The sequence below is a fragment of the Rhipicephalus microplus genome, chromosome 8 (assembly GCF_043290135.1).
Source record: "Rhipicephalus microplus isolate Deutch F79 chromosome 8, USDA_Rmic, whole genome shotgun sequence".
Lineage (NCBI taxonomy): Eukaryota > Metazoa > Arthropoda > Arachnida > Ixodida > Ixodidae > Rhipicephalus > Rhipicephalus microplus.
Genome location: NC_134707.1, coordinates 51,202,474 through 51,224,999, shown reverse-complemented (window position 1 = coordinate 51,224,999; position 22,526 = coordinate 51,202,474). Strand labels below are relative to the sequence as shown.

General features: G+C 45.3%; 1 protein-coding gene across 3 annotated transcripts in view; it reads left to right on the top strand.

The window, feature by feature from the left end:
* The first annotated feature begins 273 nt into the window (after positions 1 to 273).
* The window catches only part of LOC119164466 (uncharacterized), a 28,562-nt gene continuing 6,309 nt past the window's right edge, over positions 274 to 22,526 (top strand). The window contains exons 1-5 of one of the 3 annotated variants that reach the window (XR_012885602.1): positions 274 to 953; positions 10,164 to 10,385; positions 11,255 to 11,759; positions 19,029 to 19,172; positions 20,650 to 20,814. Coding sequence is in view for 2 of the 3 variants with exons in the window: in XM_075871787.1 (XP_075727902.1) it covers positions 10,170 to 10,385; positions 11,255 to 11,759; positions 19,029 to 19,172 (865 nt within the window). In the remaining variant the exon portion in view is untranslated. The remainder of the gene's footprint in view (positions 954 to 10,163; positions 10,386 to 11,254; positions 11,760 to 19,028; positions 19,173 to 20,649; positions 20,815 to 22,526) is intronic. The other 2 variants (XM_075871787.1, XM_075871786.1) reach the window with 2 other exon arrangements.

Genomic DNA, 22,526 nt, shown 5'->3' with positions numbered 1-22,526 from the left:
CTGGTTGCGCAACTAAGCACAAAACTCGGTTTGTGCCGTGTGTAGTGGGGGTTGTTTACGCGATTCCATTCTCATGTGGTATGTGGTATTTTGGCCAAACGGGGCGATGCCTTAATGAAAGGCTGAAAGAGCACCATTATAATGCTCACAAAGCAATCCAGGGCCACATTGGAATTCACTGTCGTGATTGTGAATGTACCCCCATGTTTGACCAGTGTGAAGTTATAAAAAAGCACCCGTCGCAATTAACTCGGGAAATTATAGAAGCGCATTGTATAGCAAGAGCTGGCAGCACGTGTATTAGCGCCCCTTCTTTGGGTTTATCTGAACATGAAGTGGCCTTCCTTAATCAGAGTATCCGCCTATGAATGTGTGATATGTGACGGTGTGGTGTTGTGTGTTATCTTGTCGTTGCGTTAGGGTGGTTTTGTATGCTTGCGCCGGTCTACTTATTTGATGCAATTTGACAATAAAGCTCAGTTGGAAGTTAGCGCTCTGTCCTCTTGTGTCGGTCTGCTCGGCCGTTTCTTCTTCCCCGTAATGCGCTATACCAGTTCAAGTACGATGAACCAACTCGCCCAATCTTCAACACTCGTGGGTGTAACTCGCGTCCAATGGCATGCTGACAGACGCCCGCGTTTCCGCTGCCGTCAAAAAAAAAAAAAAATGGTAAGGCAACGAGCGACACCTTACAGATTTCTGTAGAACTAAGATGAACAGCCGCTGTCAGGGAAAGCGAGCGACGCGGCAGGCAGAAGCCATTTTGCTTGGAATGAAACGACACCGGAAGCGCGCTTAGATGATCTGACAACCTGTCCCATACATTTCGCGGCAAATGTTTCAAAAACCCGCCGAACACGCGATTCTGACAGCGTTGTTTGTGTTACATGGAGCCTCCATTGTCACGGACAAAGCAGTACGCGACAGAGGTAGCGAAATAACAAGTATTGGCGGTAAGTTGTGTCTCACTGACAATTGCTTTCTGGTGAGCTCTCGCCCGCGGCTCTCAGTAGTGGTTGTTCGTGCGCGGGCTTGCTATGTAAAGCCGCTTGCAACCGCTGTCACAACGTTCTTGTGGTTGCTCTTTGTCTAGCCTATTTCGCAAGGGATAGTGCAATGGTGCACGCTGAGGTGATATGAATAGCGAAAGCTGATGCGGCCTGTAACACGAGAGGTCTTCGTCGACACCGGCAAAGACTGGTTTACGTTCGTGAACGCAATCTGCGCGCGTTTGCGAACGCCGTTGTGCTCGTGAGCGCGACAAGAGTGATATTTTTTCCCGAGGAAAAAAAGCCAAAGTTGTGGTCGTTTTGTCAGTGGCGAAGTTCTATTTGCCGGCTTTCGCCACGCGGTGATCTTTATTTCGGCCACTTCTGGGTGGCAAATGTTAAACCACATGGTCCAGCTCTGCATGTGCGATGACCCGCCTCCGTGAATCAGCTTGGCTCTGGTCCGTAGGTCGCGGGTTCGATTCCAGCCGTGGCGTCGCATTTCGATGGAAGCGAAATGGTACCGTGTATTGAGCGATGCCAGTGCGCGTTTGAGAACGCCAGATGGTCCAAATTTTCGACGCCCTCCACTACGGCGTCTGTCATAATCATATCGTGGTTTTGGGATGCAAAAACCCCATTATTATATTGTCACGACGTCAAAACAGAGGTCTTGTCGCAGAGATTGAGACACCAGAAGCGGGTCTTGTCTTGTTGCCTAGAAGGTCTTGGCTCATACCCACAAGGGGGATAGGCCACACTGTACCTTATAAGAGATAATTTTTGTACAACCCTTGCTAAAAAAAAAGAGAGAAATTAGATAACAATAATAATTTTCCGTTGAAAAAAAAAATGTGAAAAAGTGCAGAAGAATTCGATAAACCAGAATATATTAAACAAATTAACAAGAATGAAGAAGGTGGACAAAGAATTGGATATATCTGGCAGTACCACTAGCAGCGTATCCTTCCAGTTGCCTGAATGAATTTATGTAGTGCTGACAGAATAGTACTGCGGCCCGCACCCAACTGACTGGCTCCAAACGATAATAGGGTGGATGTATTAACTGGCAATCCAAGCATACCAATCGGTCTCTCAAGAATTATTCGGCGCAGTGAGGCGAAGTGGCGGCATGTGAGAAGAAAGTGATCTATTGTTTCCGTTTCGTTGCAAACTGCACTTACGTTAATGAAAATCCTGATTTGTGGAGACTCTACAGCAAAAGCTTGTGAGGGTCACCTCACATTGACAGAAAAGGCATTTTGCGTTGTTCCATGTGAATTGCAAGTACCGAAATTCTTCACATTGTAGAGCGATGTTTCGTTGATTTTTAAGATTAACAGGTGTTTGAATCGTTTGGCAGTAATAAAAGGAAACTGTGGAGCTACTAGCATCACCGGGAAATTTAAACATGCCGAAGCGAGCGAATCAGCAATTTCATTTAGTACAATTACAGCATGCCCGGGGACCCAAATAAATCGAACTTCTGATAGGCTATGCGGTACAAGAGACCCAAATATCTTGAGAAGAGGAGACTGCTTTGCGGACGTTAGATGTGTACATACAGACAAAGCATCCGAAATAATAATAGCTTTTGATTGCTGATGATTTAGCTTTCGAAGAGCCAATGTCATAGCTAGGAATTCTGTGAGATAAATTGGTGTGAAGTTAGGCAATCTGAGCAAAAAACACCAATTAAGCTGATGAGAAAAAATACCTACTCCAGCCTTCTGAAAATTTTGCGTTGCATCCGCCGAAATTACTTTGTAATTGGGAAAATGACTGAGATGGTCTTGAAGGAGGCCCTCCAGAACATGCTTTGGAAGTAACTTGACATTTTTCGGAAAAATGTCATCGAAAATTAAGTCAACTGGCACCGAGCATAGGCTTTGGGGTATTAAATGCTGGAGGGAAACGAAGATTTAATAACAGGGACTCTACGAAAATGACTTGAAGTCTTTGATAACGACACCACGGGCGCTTAAAGAAAGAAACTAGATATTTGATGAAAACTGTGAACAGAAGAGGGGCACATCGTAGAGTTGTAAAAATGTTTGCACAGTAAGTTGTCGAAATCTAGCATCAAGTGGAATGATCTGAGCTTTTAAATAAAGCACGCTATTCGTTACACACTTAGATAGCCCGAGATACAGCTGCAGAGCTTGCCTTTCTAGCAATATAAGGGGTCAGGGGTCTTAATTTGTACTCGGCACTTCCGGAAAACAGAACGCAACCAAACTCCAGAATTGGGTGTACGTAAAGTTTATATATCATAAGCAACGTATCCCTGCACATCCCTGAATTCTTATGGCAAAACCGGCATAGCAATCCTAGGGCGCTTTCTGCTTTATGGGTGTTTGATTCTATTTGTTGCTGCTAATTTAAATTGCCCACGTACACAATGCCAAAATATTTTAGTGCTGTTACTTGTGGAATCGGATGATTTCGATAATGCAGTGAAAGAAATACGGGAATGGATAGAGGGAATACAAGCAGAGCACATTTGCTAACATTAAGTGAAAAAGACAGCCCGCCAAGCCATACCTCAAGCTCACTCAGATATGACTGTAAGATTTGATACAAACTATTGATATCTCGGTATGACAAGAAAAAAAAGCAATATCATCGGCGTAGACGTAAAGAGGAACATTTTTATGAATGGGAACGAATGATAATAAGATATTAAATAAAAGAGCTGACAGAACTGATCCTTGCGGAACACCTCTTGTTTGCTTATATGAGGCAGAAGTAATTCCCTCGTGGCGACAAAAGAATTGTCTCTCAAAGAAAAACTCCTGAACCCAAGATATAATGTACTTGGGCACCTCACAGTCCACTAATCTTGAAATTAATGTACCGTGTTCCACACTATCGTAGGCTTTTGCAATATCTCATGTGACTAATGCAGAAAGCTCACCAAATACTTTTGCAAGGCGAATTCCTCTTTCCAAATCATGAGCCGACCATACAGAGCACCCCTGTCTAAATCTTACTTGCTTTGGTGAAAGGATGTCCTGACGAGCGATGAATTCACTGAGCCTTCTATGAAAAATGTTTTCAATTATTTTAGCTAAGTTTGAAGTAAGCGAAATTGGCCGAATGTTATCCAGGACATATCCGAGGCTTTGATTTTTTCGCAGCAACACAACTTCAGTAATTTTTCATGCGCTTGGAATCCATGTGTGCTGTAAAGAGCAGTTAACAATATTCAAAAGCTCATCCGGATGGGGATTAAATATCAGTTTAATCATAGAGTTTGTAATCTGATCTGGACTGGGAGCTGCTTGATTTACAGTTAGTATAGCATCTGCCAGTTCCGCCATAGTGACTTCCCGAAAGTCCGAGGTAGAGCTTTTGAATGTCATAGGTCTCAAGTATGACGAAGAGAAACGCGCTTCAAGTCCTTTCGCGATGCCCTCTAACAAATCAGTTGTCTCTTTAGGAGACAGCACTACTGAATGCGAATATGATGGTACCTGCGTCGATTTTTATTTCGTAGAAACCTGTACAGGGCAGATTATTTATCAGGTTTTGATAAACGCGAATGTAAGTCAAGTTTGTGTTTATCTTTAGCTATAGCAACTGTGCGCTTTAGACAGTGCTACGTGGAATTTATAGTCAACCCAATTTTTTTGAGTATAATTGTGGCATAAACGTTTCCAAACAGCTTTATGTCACCTATATGCAAGCGTACAATCTTCATTCCACCAAGCTGAATTTGACGCCGTGCTGCCGTATTTAACAGATACTTAACAAAAAACTCTGCCGGCACAACAGAGTCACTTATACAAGCTACTACTGAAGCAGCTCGTTGCTGTCCTACACGTCCTCTTAATGACGAGAGGGTGGATTTAAAACAGTTTTATAAATTTTATAGTTGGTGAACCGTTGTTTGCGCATACCAGAGGTGAGTTGTGGTAGCATTATTTCATAGGTAATCGGTACGTGATCGCTACTCATCCCATTATCAGACGTTTCCCACGATGAAATTATAAACTGGCCACACGAAAAAGTTAGGGCTAATGTTGATGAGCTTATCCCGCGTAGAAAGGTTGATCTTTTAATTAGAACCTGCAAGCGAGCTCTTCTTTTTCATCCATTTCGTAGTCCTTTATGGCACATGCACAACTGCCATCGTCTTTCTTGAGCAAGCACGTGACATTTGCCTACCTCCGAAAGAGGCATCGTCCCGATGCGCACCTTAGGTGCTCTACCAGGTGTATGAAGTGGTCATACCAAAACGGTAACCGGGAGCTAATTAACTAGATAAATACGGTTTCTTATGCACGACCTAGGGTAAATGCTTTTGGCACCTAGAACTGCAATGAGGGTCGAAAACAATTTCGCAGTTCACGTCGTTCAAGCGTCACGTGATGCTGTATGGACCAAAGTACTGTCTTAGCAGTTTTTCAGACAGTCTACGTCGACGTATCGAAATCCAGACCCAGACTTTGTCGCCTGGTGTGTAGCTAATAAACTTGTGTCTGGTGTCATAGTGTTGTACATCTTGATGCTGCTGATGACAGATGCGCACGCGTGTGAGCTGTCTGGCTTCTTCGGTGCGCTGAGTGAATTCTTCGCTCTCTACATGGATGTCGTCACACTAATGCGGCAACATGGCGTGCAACGTTGTTGTGACTTCGCTACCATAGATCAGACCGAACGGTGTCATTCCAGTGGTTTCTGGTCGAGCGGTGTTATAGGCAAAGGTCACGTACGGCAATATCTGATCCCAGTTTTTATGTTCCGTGTCAATGTACATGCTGATCATGTCTGTTAGGGTCCTATTGAGGCACTCCGTCAGTCCGTTTGTCTGCAGATGGTATGCAGTTGTTTTCCTGTGAGCTGTACCGCTGAGTCTGAAAACCGACTCCAAAAGCTCTGCGGTGAAGGCAGGTCCTCCGTCTGCCATCACTACTGTCGGAGCGCCATGCCGAAAGACGATGCTTTCGATGAAGTACTGAGCAGCTTCTGCTGCTGTGCCGCGCTGCATAGCTTTAGTCTCTGCATAACGGGAAAGGTAATTGGTGGCCACAATAATCCATCTGTTCCCTGTTGTGGAAGTTGGAAAGGGACCCAGGAAATCTATTCCGATCTGGGTGAACGGCTTTTCTGGTGCTTCGACTGGATGTAAAAGACCGGCTGGCTTGCTGGGAGGTGCTTTGCGTCTTTGGCAGTCGGTGCAAGTTCGCACATTATGGTTAACAGCAGCAGGTAACTTTGGCCAGTAGTACTTGCATCGTAGTCGCCACAATGTTCGGGTGTTGCCTAGATGGCCAGAAGTTGCTTCATCATGGCACTCTTCCATAATTTCTTTTCGAAGAGAGGCATGCACGATGAGCAAGTGCGGGTTACCGGTTGGCGAGAAGTTTTTCTTATAGAGAACATCGTTTCGCAAGCAAAAGGATGGCAGTCCTCTAGCAAATAACCGCGGCACGTCTTTACGTCGTCTTTCTATATATTCAATGAGTGGTAACAGCTCAGGGTCACTGCGCTGCTCTCGTGCAATAGTGGCCGTGCTGACAACTCCCAAGAATGCCGCGTCAATGTTTTCGTCATCAGGAGCCACCGTTTCCACTGGCGGCCGTGAGAGACAGTCGGTGTGCCTCTTCCCAGATTTATAGACGATGGTCATGTTGAACTCTTGAAGCCTTAGGCTCCAGCGCGCCAAACGGCCAGATGGATCTGTAAGGTTGGTGAGCCAGCACAAAGAATGATGGTCGCTAACAACCTTGAAGGAGCGGTTGTACAAATACGTACGAAATTTGACGACTGCTCACACCACGGCGAGACACTCCTTCTCGGTGGTCGAGTAGTTCTCCTCCGTGCGAGAGAGATTTCTGCTGGTGTAGGCTATTGCTCTTTCACAGCTGTCTTGCCACTGCACTAGAACGGCACCCAAACCTACATTGCTGGCGTCAGTGTGAAGTACTGTAGGGGCGTCCTAGTTGAAGTGCGCAAGGACTGGAGGTGTTTGCAGGTGTTGTCGTAGTTGATTGAATGCCATTTGCTCCTCTTCACCCCAAAAGAAGTGGGCGTCCTCATGTGCGAGTCGTGTCAATGGCACCGCAATAGATGAAAAGGCCTCGATAAATCGCCAGTAATAGGCGCACAACCCTAAGAAGCGTCTCAAAGCCTTTTTGTCATGTGGTGCAGAAAGTTGCGCTACGGCGTCTATTTTGGCCGGGTCATGTGGCGCAGGACTTGGTGCGGGGGGTGTAACGGCTTGCCTCAACTCCTGGCGGACGATTTCGGCAGCAGATGCGACGGGTGGTTGGGTAGGAGGAACGCAGAGGGCCCGAAGTTCCTCGCGCAGTATTTCCCTAATCATTTGTCGCAAAGAACTTACGCAGATGGCAGTGTTCTGAGCTGCAGCGCCTACTGCCTTGTGGTTTGGCAGGCGGTCAAAGTGTCGGTATCGTTGTTGCAGTGCGCGCTCGATGGCAGTCTTCTCTCTTATAAATTCATCTACTGTTGTAGGTGGATTTCGTACGAGGCCCGCAAACACTGGTTCTTTAACACCCTAGGGACATTAGGTGACGCACCTTCTTCGCCTCGGGCATGTCAGGGTCAGCTCGTCGAAACAGACAGATCATACCCTCTGCGCACATGGGGCTGTTTCGTTGGGTTTTTGCATGCGAGCCTCAATCAGTTGATGTGCGCGATCCCGTCGGTCCGAGTTAAAAAATGTGGCGAGGAGCTTTCGACAAAAATCTTCCCAAGATTGGAAAGTAGCCTCGCTATTCCACGTGCGAGCGCTATCTTCCAGGGCGAAATATGCATGGCCAAGTTTGTGCTGTTCGTTCCAGTGGTTAGATACAGCGACCCGTTCGAACTGTTCGAGCCAGTCCTCGACATTCTTGTACTCTTGCCCACGAAAAACTTCAGGAACGCAAGGGTATTCAAGAGTAACCTGCGACGGAAGAGTGGTCTACGATGGAAGGGTAACCATAGATGTGTTAGGAGCTGCCATGCTGGTAAGAGGTGGAACAGGTGCGGACTCCGGACTTAGGCCTAGTAGGCGCCGACTGAATCGGTGCACCGGAGTCATGACGAGGGGCTGAGTCTCTGGACTAGGTGAAAGGGTCCGAGCAAGACTGTCCTGTATGCGTTATGAGGCGAGACTGTCTGTTGCATGCGTTATGAGGCGAGACTGTAACGTAGAAAGGAACAGATGCCTTGGCTTGCAACGGCAGGGGCCTCATTGGCTCATACTCATAATTATTCTATCCAGCCAGGGCACTCAGACAGGCGTACGGTTCGAACGTCGCCCAAACGAAGGCTATCGGGAAGGCTTCGTGCTGATCAAGGATAGGAGCATCTGAACAGTCGTGAGGTGCCAAGAAGAGTCAATCTTTTATTGAATTCCAATGGCGGAGTAGAAGCAGCCGACAGACTCTGCGAGCGAGCACTGAACTCTGACCTAGAGCAATTCCTCCAAATCTGCGATTCGAACACTATCGACGCTGCTAGAGTAAGTATGGTTAGCAAGGTAGAAGCGGAAGTCCTTTAGTTGTCCAGAATGTCTTACGTGTGGTATTCCATCCCGCTAATTCCGCTGTCAAATTTTTTATACGCGGTTGTTGGCGGTCTTTCTGCGATGAATTGATTTGCCCAGTCGGCTATGTCGTCCACCATTACTGCCAAAACACACGACCAAGCGGGCGAACGTATTAGGGGTCAAACACCCTGACCTGTCATTGTCACGGGACTACGTCACGTCGAGTTCCCGTCCATTCCGCCGATTTCGGTGGGGCTGCCATTGGAACACACTTTCCCCAAAAGGAGCAGAAAACTTGCTCCGACTCTGCCATTGGAATTCAACATTTACTAACAACGAACATGCTCCTTCTAGCGTTAGCGACGTGCCAGACGTTTTATCCGGACCAAACAATCGCGGCATCCGACTGTTTGTGCTCTCGAACGGTGTCCAGTGTGGCCTCTTCCCCTTACACTCTCTCAGCAGTCAGGTGATGACAGCAGCAAGCGCATCAGCACTCCTTCGTCAGATGTCTCATTGTAGCAGTTGAGTTAAAGAATTTCCAAAACTGTGTTTTGACATTTCCTTTTTGCAAAGACCATTACTGGAACATATTGCCATGATTCAGATCGAGTAACCTTCTGTTAACGGAGCTATATATAACTGATAGCTATTCTCCTCCTCCACTCCATCTTCCATCCGCAGCTTTTTCTTTGAGCGCTCAGGGCTAAACTCTGCCTTCAGGGGGCTATGCGTCACGTGAAAGGACGCTTGCGTGAGGTCGTGTCGTCTATTTCCGCTAAGCTGAAGCCAGCGCAGTAGCCACTGTAGGGTCAGTCACTGGGCTGCTTGCTCGTCTGATTCTAGAGGGAAATCTGGGCCGCAAGAACACTAACCACAGAAACGCTGGCATTGTTGGCATCACATTACCTTGAGTGGGCCCTGCAACACTTTACCAAGTAGCCATGGAAAGTATTCATCAAAGGAGCTTATTGGCTAACAAATCCATCGCTGCAAATTTTTTAGAGTACGTTCATTATGAGTGGAGTTACAAAGATTTGTTGCACATTACAATTGCATTCTCCTTTCTCTCATCCCTCTGAAAGCTCTGGAATTGAAGCAGGGAGGGATGGCATGGAGGAAGTAAATACGTTATGCACGCCTCGTGATCTTAAGCACTTTTTCTCTCTCTTTATTTTTAATTGACAATGTACAGATATTCCTTTGTGATTATTTTGAATGCTTTTACAAAAGATAGAATGGCTATCTGTGTAATTTATTGTGCATGAAAAGGAGCGTTTGCAGGTTGGTTTACTAGGTGATGCCGCAATATCACATGTGGCTGTGTGCACACGCGGTAACGACGTTCGCTGCGCCTGAGGTCTAGTTGTAAATTGCAATTGTGTTTGCTTTATTTGTGACTAATTTTTAACCAAAAAACATTATATGAGATGAGAGATGTACATTGCACATCTCATCAGATCACCAGCCTGTGTGACACTGCGCTTCCAGATGTCGTGGTACAAAAAGGGGGTGGTTGAAAATGCATTTGGCTGAGCCACTGTGATTTGCAGTGACTTGCAGCTTTGAACTGTTGGAATAAATCGCACATTTTATGCAGAGAGTTTAAATTACCTTTAGGACTTGCTCTACTGGACCAATCTATTTATACAAAATCTTCAACATTACTTCAGGGTGCCATGGCTCCCACGTTGCGTGCTCGTGATTCTAAGGCAAGCGGTTCGGAGAATCGCCCCAAGAACGAGGATTCTCTTCTTATCAAGCGCCAGAAGCAGAGGGAGCGAATGCGCAAGCGGCGGGCTAACATGTCACCGGGTGCCAAGGCCAGGGATGCGGAACGGAAGCGGCGAGAGCGAGCGGCAGCGTCACAGGGTGCCAAGGCCAGGGATGCGAAGGTCAGTCACTGGGCTGCTTGTTCGTCTGATTCTAGAGGGAAATCTGGGCCGCAAGAACACTAACCACAGAAACGCTGGCATCTTGAAATGCTGGCATTGTTGCCATCACATTACCTTGAGTGGGCCCTGCAACACTTTACCAAGTAGCCATGGAAAGTATTCATCAAAGGAGCTTATTGGCTCACAAATCTATCGCTGCAACTTTTTTTTAGTGTTTGTTCATTATGAGTGGAGTTACGAAGATTTTTTGCACATTACAATTGCATTCTCCTTTCTCTCATCCCTCTGAAAGCTCTGGAAGCGAAGCAGGGAGGGATGGCATGGAGGAAGTAAATACGTTATGCACGCCTCGTGATCTTGAGCACTTTTTCTCTATCTTTATTTTTAATTGACAATGTGCAGATATTCCTTTGTGATTGTTTTGAATGCTTTTACAAAAGATAGAATGGCTATCTGTGTAATTTATTGTGCATGGGAAGGAGCGTTTGCAGGTTGGTTTACTAGATGATGCCGCGATATCACATGTGGCTGTGTGCACACGCGGTAATGATGTTCGCTGCGCCTAAGGTTTAGTTGGAAATTGTAATTGAGTTTGCTTTATTTGTGACTAATTTTTAACCAAAAACATTATATGAGATGAGAGATGTACATTGCACATCTCATCAGATCACCAGCCTGTGTGACGTCGCGCTTCCAGATGTCGTCGTACTAAAAGGGGGTGGTTGAAAATGCATTTGGCTGAGCCACTGTGATTTGCAGTGACTTGCAGCTTTGAACTGTTGGAATAAATCGCACATTTTATGCAGAGAGTTCAAATTACCTTTAGGACTTACTCTACTGAACCAATCTATATATACAAAATCTTCCAGGGTGCCATGGCTCCCACGTTGCGTGCTCGTGATTCTAAGGCAAGCGGTTCGGAGAATCGCCCCAAGAACGAGGATTCTCTTCTTATCAAGCGCCAGAAGCACAGGGAGCGAATGCGCAAGTGGCGGGCTAACATGTCACCGGGTGCCAAGGCCAGGGATGCGGAACGGAAGCGGCGAGAACGAGCGGCAGCGTCACCAGCTGCCAAGGCCAGGGAGGCGGAACGAAAGCGACGAGAGCGAGCGGCCGCGTCACCGACCACCAAGGCCAGGCGAGCGGAAAAAATACGGCAGCAGCGAGCGGCCGCATCACCGAACACTAAGGCCAAGGAGGCAGAAAGAAGGCGGAAGCGGCGAGTGGCCAAGTTGTTGAGCACCATGGCCAGGGAACTGGAAAGAAGACAGCAGCAGGTGGCGGATGCGTTACCAAGCGCCAGGGTCAAGGATCCAAAAAGAAAGGGGCTGTCGCCGCTACTGACGCCCAGCAGCGACTGCGCCAACACACTGAGTACGTGTAGTGCCAGCAACACTTCTAAACAGCACTAAGCACTGAGTAGCGCACGCGGCTGCCACAAGCTACTCGCAGAAGCATTTTGTGCAGAACCCGTTTAGAGCTGTGGGTTCAGTGTGTGGTCGCTTGTGGTCAGCCAATGATCTTGGCAAGGCCCCACAACAGAGCCATGGCATTCTAACAGAGCATCTCCCGAACGGAGTCGTTAGCAAGTGCCTTTCAATTTTTTCTCTAGTCTTGGGTCACTAGTTCCAGCTGCCCACATTTTTTTTGTAACCGCCAGTGAATAAAGTCTCCTCTTCCAGTGCATGCACGGTTGTAGTCATAATTAGTTTGCACATATTTGTAAAAGGCACTGTGCTTGTCAGTACTGCAAGATTATGTATATTTTACTGTGCAAGTGCACATTTCTGTAGGTATTAGGCAGTATTTAGCCTGCCAGCTTTCACCGCATGGTGATCTGCTTAGCTCGACTACTATGAGGTAGCAAAAGCATCTAGTGCAGTCTTGGGCAGCAACTAGTTGCTAGTAATGCATTACCGGTAACTAGTTACCTTTTTTAGTTACTTCTAACTGTAACTAGTTACTTTAATTTAGAGTAACTATAAAACTGTTACTTTTTGATTGAGTAACTGTAAGGAAAAATACAGTTACTTCTATTTTTGTAGAAAACCATCCAACAGCCACCCTCGTTGAAGGCCGACGTTGCATGATTTTCATTTCTTTGAACTTTCTTCTTTACAATATCCCCTCCACCTTTTGACTTTTGACGGCTCCCTTCACAGTTTAAAAGAACAGGTTGCTAAGAGGAATGTCTTCCTTGCAGAAGACTTGAGTTCGGAGTTCACTTGTGTGCTACATGTCTAAAGGTAAACATATTCAACAAAGACCTGTCTGGCTGGTTTGAAGCAAAGTGTGTCTGGAGGGTATGTTTATTCGTAAAACTACATGTCATAAATCAATAATGTTGCCACTGAATACCTTGCCAAGTTCAAGTGCCCCCCCCCCCCCCCCCCGGCATTTGGGGGGGGGGGGTCGGGGGGAGGGGAATGGGAATATATATATATCTATCTTTTTTTGTCACTTGAGCTTATATCCCTTTTCTTGGTATGCCGGTGGAGCATTCCTCTGTCTGAGACTTCCAGCAAGTCGCATTTGACAGGTGGCTAGGAAACAGAAGCATGAAACTGCTGAAAGCCTGAAGCATTTAAAACGGGTTTGTAACTGATTGTGAAAGCTCTACTTCGAGTTGACACAACAATTATTAACAAAGTGATTGACGTTTCCCCTCCTATGTAGGTGGTATCCTCAGTAGATGCTAGCAGAAAAATAAAAATAAGTGGAGGTCAATCAGTTTATTAGTCACACATGTCTTGAAAACATTCGGTAGGCGGCCATGGGATGCTGTTGTGTCGTAGCGAATGAACCACGTTTCCAGAAGTCTCCACCCCCCTCCCCATACACACACATTGTTTTCGTCAAGACTATGGCCCTGTGCAGTGTCGTTCTAGGGTTTCACCACACGCCACTTTCACTACCTGCATGCCTTCCTACGTCTTTATTAATTGAAGTGCATCATTTGTTTTGTAATCAATTTTTATACAGTAACGAAAGAGTCAAATGGTCAATTGAAGGCCAATAAATTTCTAACACGAGTGCAAACTCAGTGCTTGATTGTTTTCCTCCTTTACTTAGGTCACCAGAATAAGCAGGTATTTTTGCTGCATTTTTTACGAATACTTGGCACTCGTCCAGATTCTGATTCATACTCTTGTAATGCTTACTTATTTATTTATTCAAAATGCTTTACAGGCCCATTAAAGGGCATTGAGTAAGGGGGCATCAGTAAATACATTACAAACCAATATAGACAAAAGTAAAAAAATTAAAGGAAAAAAAAGCAAACAAGTGAAAACAGCAAGGTCAATAAAGTTATACAATATAAAAATGCAACAAAATTAGGTTATCACGAAAAGATTCATGGTTGGAAATGGATACGATGTGATATAAAAGCCTGTCCCAATGGGCTATGGCTCGAGGTTATGGGGATAAGTTAAATGCCAGTGTGTGACCATGGATGCGCATGAAACTGTGTGCATTGTGAATGGGTCAAGATGCACACAAGGGGACATGAAGTGACAAACAGTGGCATTTGTTACTGTAAATGTACCGATGAGATAAACATAAAACAGCGATTAGGCAGCGTTGATTCAATGACATTAAGTCAAGGTCTTGTTATATTAGGGTGATGCTTAATTGATAGTCGTAGTTACCTACTATGAATCTCGCTGCCCTATTCTGAATGGCTTCCATCGTACGGACTAGGTAATCTTGATGCAGTGACCATGTGGATGATGCATACTCTAATTGTAGATGAACATAAGTTAGATATGATGATGCACGTACGTTAGAAGGAGCGCTGCGCAAGTTTCTGCGCAGATATCCAAGAGACTGGGAGGCTTTTGAAGAGACAGCAGTTATGTGCCTGTTCCAAGATAAGTCTGATGAAAGGTTTTGATTCATTGATTGATATGTGGGGTTTAACGTTTCAAAACCACCATATGAATATGAGAAATGCCATAGTGGAGGGCTCCGAAAATTTCGACCACCTGGGGTTCTTTAACGTGCACCCAAATCTGAGCACACGGGTCTACATTTCTGCCTCCATCGGAAATGCAGCCGCCGCAGCCGGGATTTGAACTTGCGACCTGCAGGTCAGCAGCCGAGTACCTTAGCCACTAGACCACCGCGGCAGGGCTCTGATAAAAGGTGAACACCAAGATATTTATATGATTGTGTGGCTGAAACAACGGTATTATTTATAGTATAGAAAAAAGATGAGTTACTACGCTTTCTAGTGAACGAGATTAACTTGCATTTAGAGGCGTTAAAGGACATCTGCCAGGCTTTGCGCCGCCTGTAGGTTAGATTAAGGTCATCTTGGAGAGCGGAATGATCGTCAATAGATTGAATAATGCAGTAGATGATGCAATCATCTGCGAACAACCTAACTGAGGATGAAAGGTAATAGGGCAAGTCAGTAATGTATATGAAAAATAGTAATGGACCCAGCGCACTACCTTGGGGAACACTAGGCGTGACATCGCAAATGTTACATGAAGTGCCGTTAACCACTGTAAATTGCTGACAGGATGACCAGAAATTGCTTATCCAGAAAAGCATTAATGAGTCAATGCAGATAGAAGGCAAGTTAGAGATTAAATGACAATGAGGGACAGTATCAAAAGCTTTGGTGAAATTGAGAAAGAGGCAATCCATTTGATCATTTCTGTTCCTATTAAAGTGAAGGTCAGTGGTGAACTTGAACAACTGAGTGTTGCATGAGTAGCCTTTCTTGAAGCCATGCTGATTAGAGAAAAAAAAAAGTTATTCGATTCAAGGTGATCATAGATATGAAAAGCTGTAATATGTTCAAGTAGTTTGCAAGATATGCATGTTAGTGAAATGGGTCGATAGTTGTGGGGCGAGTGCCTGTCACCGGACTTGAAAACGGGGATTACCTTGCCAATTTTCCAGTCCTTAGGTAGGCAGTTCACCAGATGACAAAGACTGGTTAAAGATAAGAAACAGAAAGCTACTGGAAATACCAGTGTTCTTTAGTATTTTAGAGTTGATGTTATCAATGCCTGATGGAGTAGGGACTTTAATTCCCGATGAGGTTCACAATACCTTCTGCAGTGATGTTTATGGGAGTCATAAAAGGGAAGGGCTGATCAGGGATAAATGGCACACTGGAACAATCCTCTTTGTAAGAACTGAGGCGAAATATTCATTGAAGGCAATCGTGGAAGCTTAATCAGAAAGCGGAGTTTGATGTAACGCAATGAGAAGATTTATTGGGAGGAGAGATTATCTGCCAGAATTTTTTAGGATTGTTTTTGATAAGCGAGGGCAAATCCTGCGAATAATATTTCTTCTTTGCTGTGCCTTGAGCTATATAGTATTCTTGCGAGCACGCCCTGTATTTTTCCCAGTAGAAAGCAGAAACATGGCGTTATGCTGTAGTATACGAACGTTTCTTTTTATTTCTTAATGTTCGAAGCTGCTTTGTAAACCAAGGGTTAGTCTTATCGTTGGATATAGAGACTAGAGGTATGTATTGGTCAACTAGCTCCAATATATTTTCTTGAAAAAGAATCCAGTTGGTGTTTATGGTCTGCGAGGCAAATGACGGCAGAAAATGCTCGTGATAAAATAATTCTAAGTCGGTGTTAAAGTTTTTATTGTCACCACGGTTATAATCACAGATAGTTTTAGTCACTGCACCTGTAAACATTACAGGTCAATTGATCTGGAAATGAATGAGCTTGTGGTCACTAAATCCTTCTACGCGTGAAATCGCTCTGGTAGTTTGAGGTGCATTAGTGAGAACGAGGTCCAGTATGTTGGTACCGCGGGCGAATTCCTGAACAACTTGTGACAAGTTGTAGTAGTTGAGAGTTTCTTCTAAAAAAATTTGATGAGATGCAACATGTGGTGGACATAGTAGACCAATCCATTAGCAGGTACTCGGAAATCACCAAAAAGATATATTATATCAGCTGAGCACAGTTTTGTAGCTCGCTCTATGTTATCACGCAGAACCTCAGGAAAGGAGAAATGCAAATCCGGTGGGCGATAACATGATCCTATAAGTATTTTGGCATGACATATAATGCATACAGTCCAAGTTATCTCTATGGAAGGGTTTGTATCAAGATGAAATGATGAGACTGTTTTCTTACCGCTAATTACACGCTACCTCCTCTTCTGTCGACACGTTCACATCGATATATTCTATAGTTGTCTTTATCTGGTAACAGCTCTTCGTTAGATAATTCAGGATAAAGCCAGGTCTTCGGGAGAATTAACAGTCTGCATCACTATCATCTAAGTATGAGCACAACCCGTCTCTTGGGCACTAGGCTTCGGATGTTTAGTAAAATACACGCATATAGATGGTGACTTCACTATACACCGCTGTAGCATTGATGCATTATTGCTGACAGTCACGCACTGGCATTCATTCACATGTGTAGACACATCCATATAGCTGACCTTTGTTCCCTAAACATTGTCCTCGGACTCTGAGCACCTCAGTGGGAGGGGATTGGAAAGACCCTGGGGTGGGGGGGGGGGTGACTGTTCTGTGATAGAACTTCAGTTTTTCTTACAGGGACAGTAAAGGCAAATGACAATTTGTCAGAGTGAAATCTCAGTGTATTACAATGTCTAAAAGGGCAATATTAACAAAAGTGCTTTACTTCTCTAGAAATTAAGCAAAGTGTATCATACGACGTGCTTCATAAGTGGGATACTTGCGAAATGATCCTGGTGACGCGAGAGGATCCGACTACAATTAATCATAATAATCATCCAAATAGCTGCAATAAAATAGCACTAGAATGCCTTACCTTGTTGTGTCCAATCGCTATTGACCTCTGGATTCCTTTTTATCATGCATTGAGCCAACCAATTGATGAACCTCTTTATTGTCCACCTGAAGAGCATCAGAAGAAAGAGCTGAAAGGAGCTTGGCAAGGCTTCTGGGGTCTGTGCAGTTGAGCTGCATAGTACAGAAAAATAACATCTCATCTTCTCCTACACCTTATCGTAAAAGTACTCGGAGACGTCAAAGTTTGTGTTTGCCTCGCCGCGGGGGCCTAGTGGCTAAGGTACTTGGCTGCAGAACCACAGGTCGCGGGATCAAATCCCGGCTGTGGCGGCTGCATTTTCAATGGAGGTAGGATTGCTGTAGGCCGATGTGCTCAGATTTGGATGCACGTTGAAGAACCCTAGGTGGTTGAAATTTCCGGAGTCCTCCACTACGGCGTCTCTCATAACCCGATGGTGGTTTTGGGACGTTAAACCCTACATATCAATCAAATCGGGAAAGTTTGTACATGTGTACTACAACATTATTCAAGAAACCAAGACACCACTCAGAATGACTGTTGGGTTATTGATATTTTGTGAGTGACTAATCTTGCGCTGCTAATTGCTTCCTCATCAGTGGGCTAGTTGGCTTTAGAGTAACAACAGAAGAAGCCAAGGATGTGAAGGCAGTCCACACATGAACATACTTGCAACTTTTAGAATGGACCCCTGATAGCCAAATGATTGTATATAAAGTTTATGCTTTAATGAGTATATGTTAGTACGGTGATCATGATGTTGAATTATAAAAGCTCTAAGGTAGCCGGTTATTATTGCTAGCATCATTAATTATTATCAGTTGTGATGTGACCTGGAGGTATCGCCCATGCCCCAGAATCGTAACAAACTAGCATTCTACCGCAGTTAAGCTCCATAGCACAATCTCCCTTTCTTGTCGAAGTGAATGCAATTGTGGGGGTACTATGGCCTTAGCGGCTGTGTGACACTCCAGGCACGTTTTTCAGCTGAAACATGGACAGAAGAGGCTGACAAGGACAGCGCTTACTTGTCGGCCTGTCCTTGGTAAGCGCCGTCCCTGTCAGCCTCTACTGTCTGTGTCTTTTTGGTGCGCTTCAACCAGGTCTTTCGAGTACGAGCGTGGCTGTGTAAGAAGGCCGTGCAAGGAGGCGGGCACTTTCAATCACGTCAACAATATGAGGGTTTCCAAAAGGCAATTTTATTTCAAATTAAGCACTTCCTTGGCACGAAACGAGCAGTTTGAGGTTTGCGGAGTGCTATTTTGACAATCCACATCTGCTTATCATCTGCCTTTGGTGTCCCTTTAAAAGCGAAACATGATAGCATTATCAGGCCTCCCTCACATCGATTTTTTATTTCCTTGCAAAGCTGTACTTTTCGTTGGACGCCTTGACCGTGCCATGACAGGAAGTTGGTGATTGAAATTGGCCCTTGTCTCCTATAGGGCACCTGCAGCACCATATTTCACCACTTTACGCGGTAGCAAAGTACCCGCTACGTGTCTGTCGGACAATATTGAAATAGCCAATGGGGGTCATTTGTTGGCACATTTATCTGTTGCTTTCACGTCCTCATGAGGTACTCCTGTTAAAGACATTTGGGGTCAGAACATTTTAAAATGAGCGAATATGCACATGTTCCCGTTGTATGTAAGTCGCACGCTTTTCCCTATTCAATGTGCAACAGATGAAGGCTCAAAGGAAGGCATTTAGCACATTTTCTCCCTAAATTCACGCATGCGTATCATATTTCTGTCTTGGTCATAGTTTGTGCATAGTCCTCCATGAGTTGATGCCAGATAGAATGTCAGAAACTGTCCTCACTCATGCGAAAGCGAGAACCTCTTTGCAGATGGCCTGAACCTCGCCAATGAGCCCACTCTTGTAGGTCCTGCGGCAATTCGCGACGACATTGCCCTCCTGGTGCCGATGTGCGAGCCTGAAGAGATAGTAGTTGCGGTCAATATCTTGGACGCCTATTTACTGACTCACACTGGTGAGTTTCTGGGTTTGATTTTCATTCCTCTTGTGCTGCCTGAAATATGCCTATTTTGGACCGCCGCTTCTTTCTTCATGGACATCCTTAGAGGCCAAGTGATGATATGTAAAGTTGATATTCATTAAAGGACTGGCGATCGGCCTGAACCTGTGATTAGGTCCTGGTGGGTGTGAAAATGTCATGAATTATGGTGACAGATTTAAGCAGGCTTTTCGCAAGATGACTAGGACTAATATTTTCAAATAACCTTTCCGGAGCCCTCCACTACGGCATTTCTCATAATCACATGGTGTTTTTGGGACGTTAAACTGCACATGTTTATCAACATCTATTATAGCGATGTTGGGGAAACATTCAGTTTGCAAACTATATCAAAGGGGTACTGGCACATTTTCTTTGGAGGCGAGTTTAGTCTGCTATACTAATCTCCTGCATACAGAGACAGCTCTGAACAAGTGTGACGCTCAGCAAATGCCGATAAGATACATTATTTTTATATTTAAGTCAAATTTCTTACGCCACACCTACCAACATTACACTAACTTGACATCAGGCTACAGTACTAATCCTGGTGACTTCATGCAGCAGTCTGGCAAGTTGTGATGAGGTCAAGCACCAAAACACAAAAATGGCACTTTCGCTACGCCTTCTCGATCGTCTGCTCGCCCCGTGCTGTCACTGTTATCCAGCGTACCTGTGAAGCGAGCTAGTGGAGTCTTGAATATAGTGTACGTGCACACAAATACAATAGACATGCTTATCAGAGGGCGAAGGAATCATTTGATTTCAAATCAGTGGTCATGGTGCCAATATTTGGCGCTGTGATTTGGCTTGTGCCAGAGAAACGGGGGACAACAGGTGCAAGTTCCACAGATTCCAGTGCGATCCAGTGCTGAGGCAAGCGTGGGCCTACCTCATGCACCGTGGCCGAGGCAAAGACTGGACGACGCCGACCAAGCGGAGTTTACCCTGTTCGCTCCGGACGCGTACACGCACAACGTGCAGTTGCTGACCGACTTTGGATTGTCAATGAAAAACCTGAGCCTTAAAAAGCACTCGACACATGGTGCGATTAGGCATGCAACTGCGCACGCGGCGTACGACGATTCATGACACACGGGAAGAACGAGCCATCAGTGCTCAGTCTCCGCCCACATACGGCACCTCAGCTTCTCGACTTATCCACATCATATCCTCTTTATTAAGTGCAAAAGAAACAATCGCACACAGCCATGCTTCGTTGTTTAATAACATCGCCAACAAAGCTATGCCTTCGCGAGGGACAAACATTGCCACAGCCCACATTCATTCTCGACTCTGAGCGTAGGTAGGCCTAGCAAGGCTGACGTTCTCAATAGCGCCACTCGGTTTCCAACGTGAGCTCATTGTTGAGTGCTTCTCTTCGCCAACATGCTAAAAACTTGTAGATTTATATGTATGACACTTTTACACATGCAAAAGGTTTTCTCAACAGCCTCCGTGGGAAGAGCAAAGATGGAAATGAAGTGGGCCGGTTCGCCGAGACCGTCGGTGCGACTGCGATTATGGCCTGCGATTATGGCTCGATATCTTGGTGGTGATTCGGAAATGGACGTTGCCTTGCAGAAATAGTACACTTCAAGCACCACTTGATTCAATCGTGAGTTATTAATTAATTAATTCATTCATTCAATCATAAACAGTTTATCCAATATTTTTTGTACCACCGGCAACTGTGATATCTACAAATACCAGGGCGATCGGGGCGCCCACCAGTGGCGCCTCTTGTCACACTTCTGCACGGGTACAGCTGTTGGCACGAGCAGCCATACGGTAAATCGCATCCGAACTTTGCACCATGCGTCCAGCACCATCCAAACGTTGAACGTCCCTGCCCCGACAGTTGCCGCACATGCTGCGCCCAACAGACTAAGCAGACGATCGAAGGAGCGACGTGCTGACGAGGATAGGTCACGAAAACTTGCGCGTACACATACTACCGCCTGGTGGCGCTGCTCATACCATGTCGTGACGTCACGGTACAGTAGGAACAGAAAGTAGCCTTTAAAAGCATGCTGTGATAAATTTTTCAGGGTGCACTCACGCTTACCGGTATGTTTTCTATGCTCTTGGGTGCTTGACCTACTATTTGACATTCACAAAAAAAAAAAAAAAAAAAAATGAGTGAAAAATTTCGTGTTGGTGCCCCTTTAGTGACAGGGCACAGACATATATGCCGAGAAAATGTATAGGGGATGTTACTAGTTGTAATTATGATGGAAACGTGAAGATAGAAAATTAGATGAAGCGATAACTTGCTGCGGGCGGGGACCGAACTTGCGACTTTCGAATAATGCGTCCGATGCTCTACCAACTTGAGCTACCGGGGTGGTCATCCCTCCGTCCACTTTATGCGATTTCACTGTACATTTAAACCTGGGAGTGTTAATCTGTGCCACAAGTAGCCATGGCTGCAAAAGTGTAACTCCATTGGTCTGCTGCCAGATCATGTTAAGATCACGTGCTGTAGGACGCCAACAGGCAGACAAAAAAAGCGTTTCACATTTGCTGTTGTGGCTGCTTGCCGCGACCGCAATCGCCCCTGTAACTCAGCTGGTAGAGCATTGGGCGTATTAACTTAAGGTTGCAGGTTTGGCCCCTGCCAGCAAAAAGTTGCCCCTTCGTCCACTTTCCTTTCTTCAGATTTACATTACATTTACTTCTAATGACATCCCCCATAGCTTTCTTGCCATCATTGTCTGTTAGTTGTGATCAATACTGTGTCTAACAAAGACAGACCAACCCTTAAATTTTGACTTGCCCCGCCACGGTGGTCTAGTGGCTAAGGTACTCGGCTGCTGACCCGCAGGTCGCAGGAGCAAATCCCGGCTGTGGCGGCTGCATTTCCGATGGAGGCGGAAATGTTGTAGGCCCGTGTACTCAGATTTGGGTGCACGTTAAAGTACTCTCTTTGTACTTTAAAAGTACTCTCTTTGTACTCTCCTGCTTCGCTCCCAGAAGAAGTGTGTCGTTTTGTGTGGCAGGAGATGCAATAACGCTGATGGGTGTCAGAACAAGTACGAAGAAAGAGAAACAATGAGGGAAGTGCTTGGTGTGGCGAGATTCAAACCCACGATTCAAGGCTGGTGTTTTAACTATTGGACTGTCCAGGCACACTAGGAGAGCCCAGCTTTGTATAGTATCTCAAAAAGATGAAATAGAAAATTGAGGGTGAAGAGAGATGCAAGGGAAAGGAGGAGGGTAGAGGATAAAGCATAAAATAGAAAGACAGAGAAAGAGTGAAATGGAAGTAGACATGGTCGTCCGCAGGATTTTCTCTTAGAGGTTGCAAACCATTGTTGAATTGCAGCT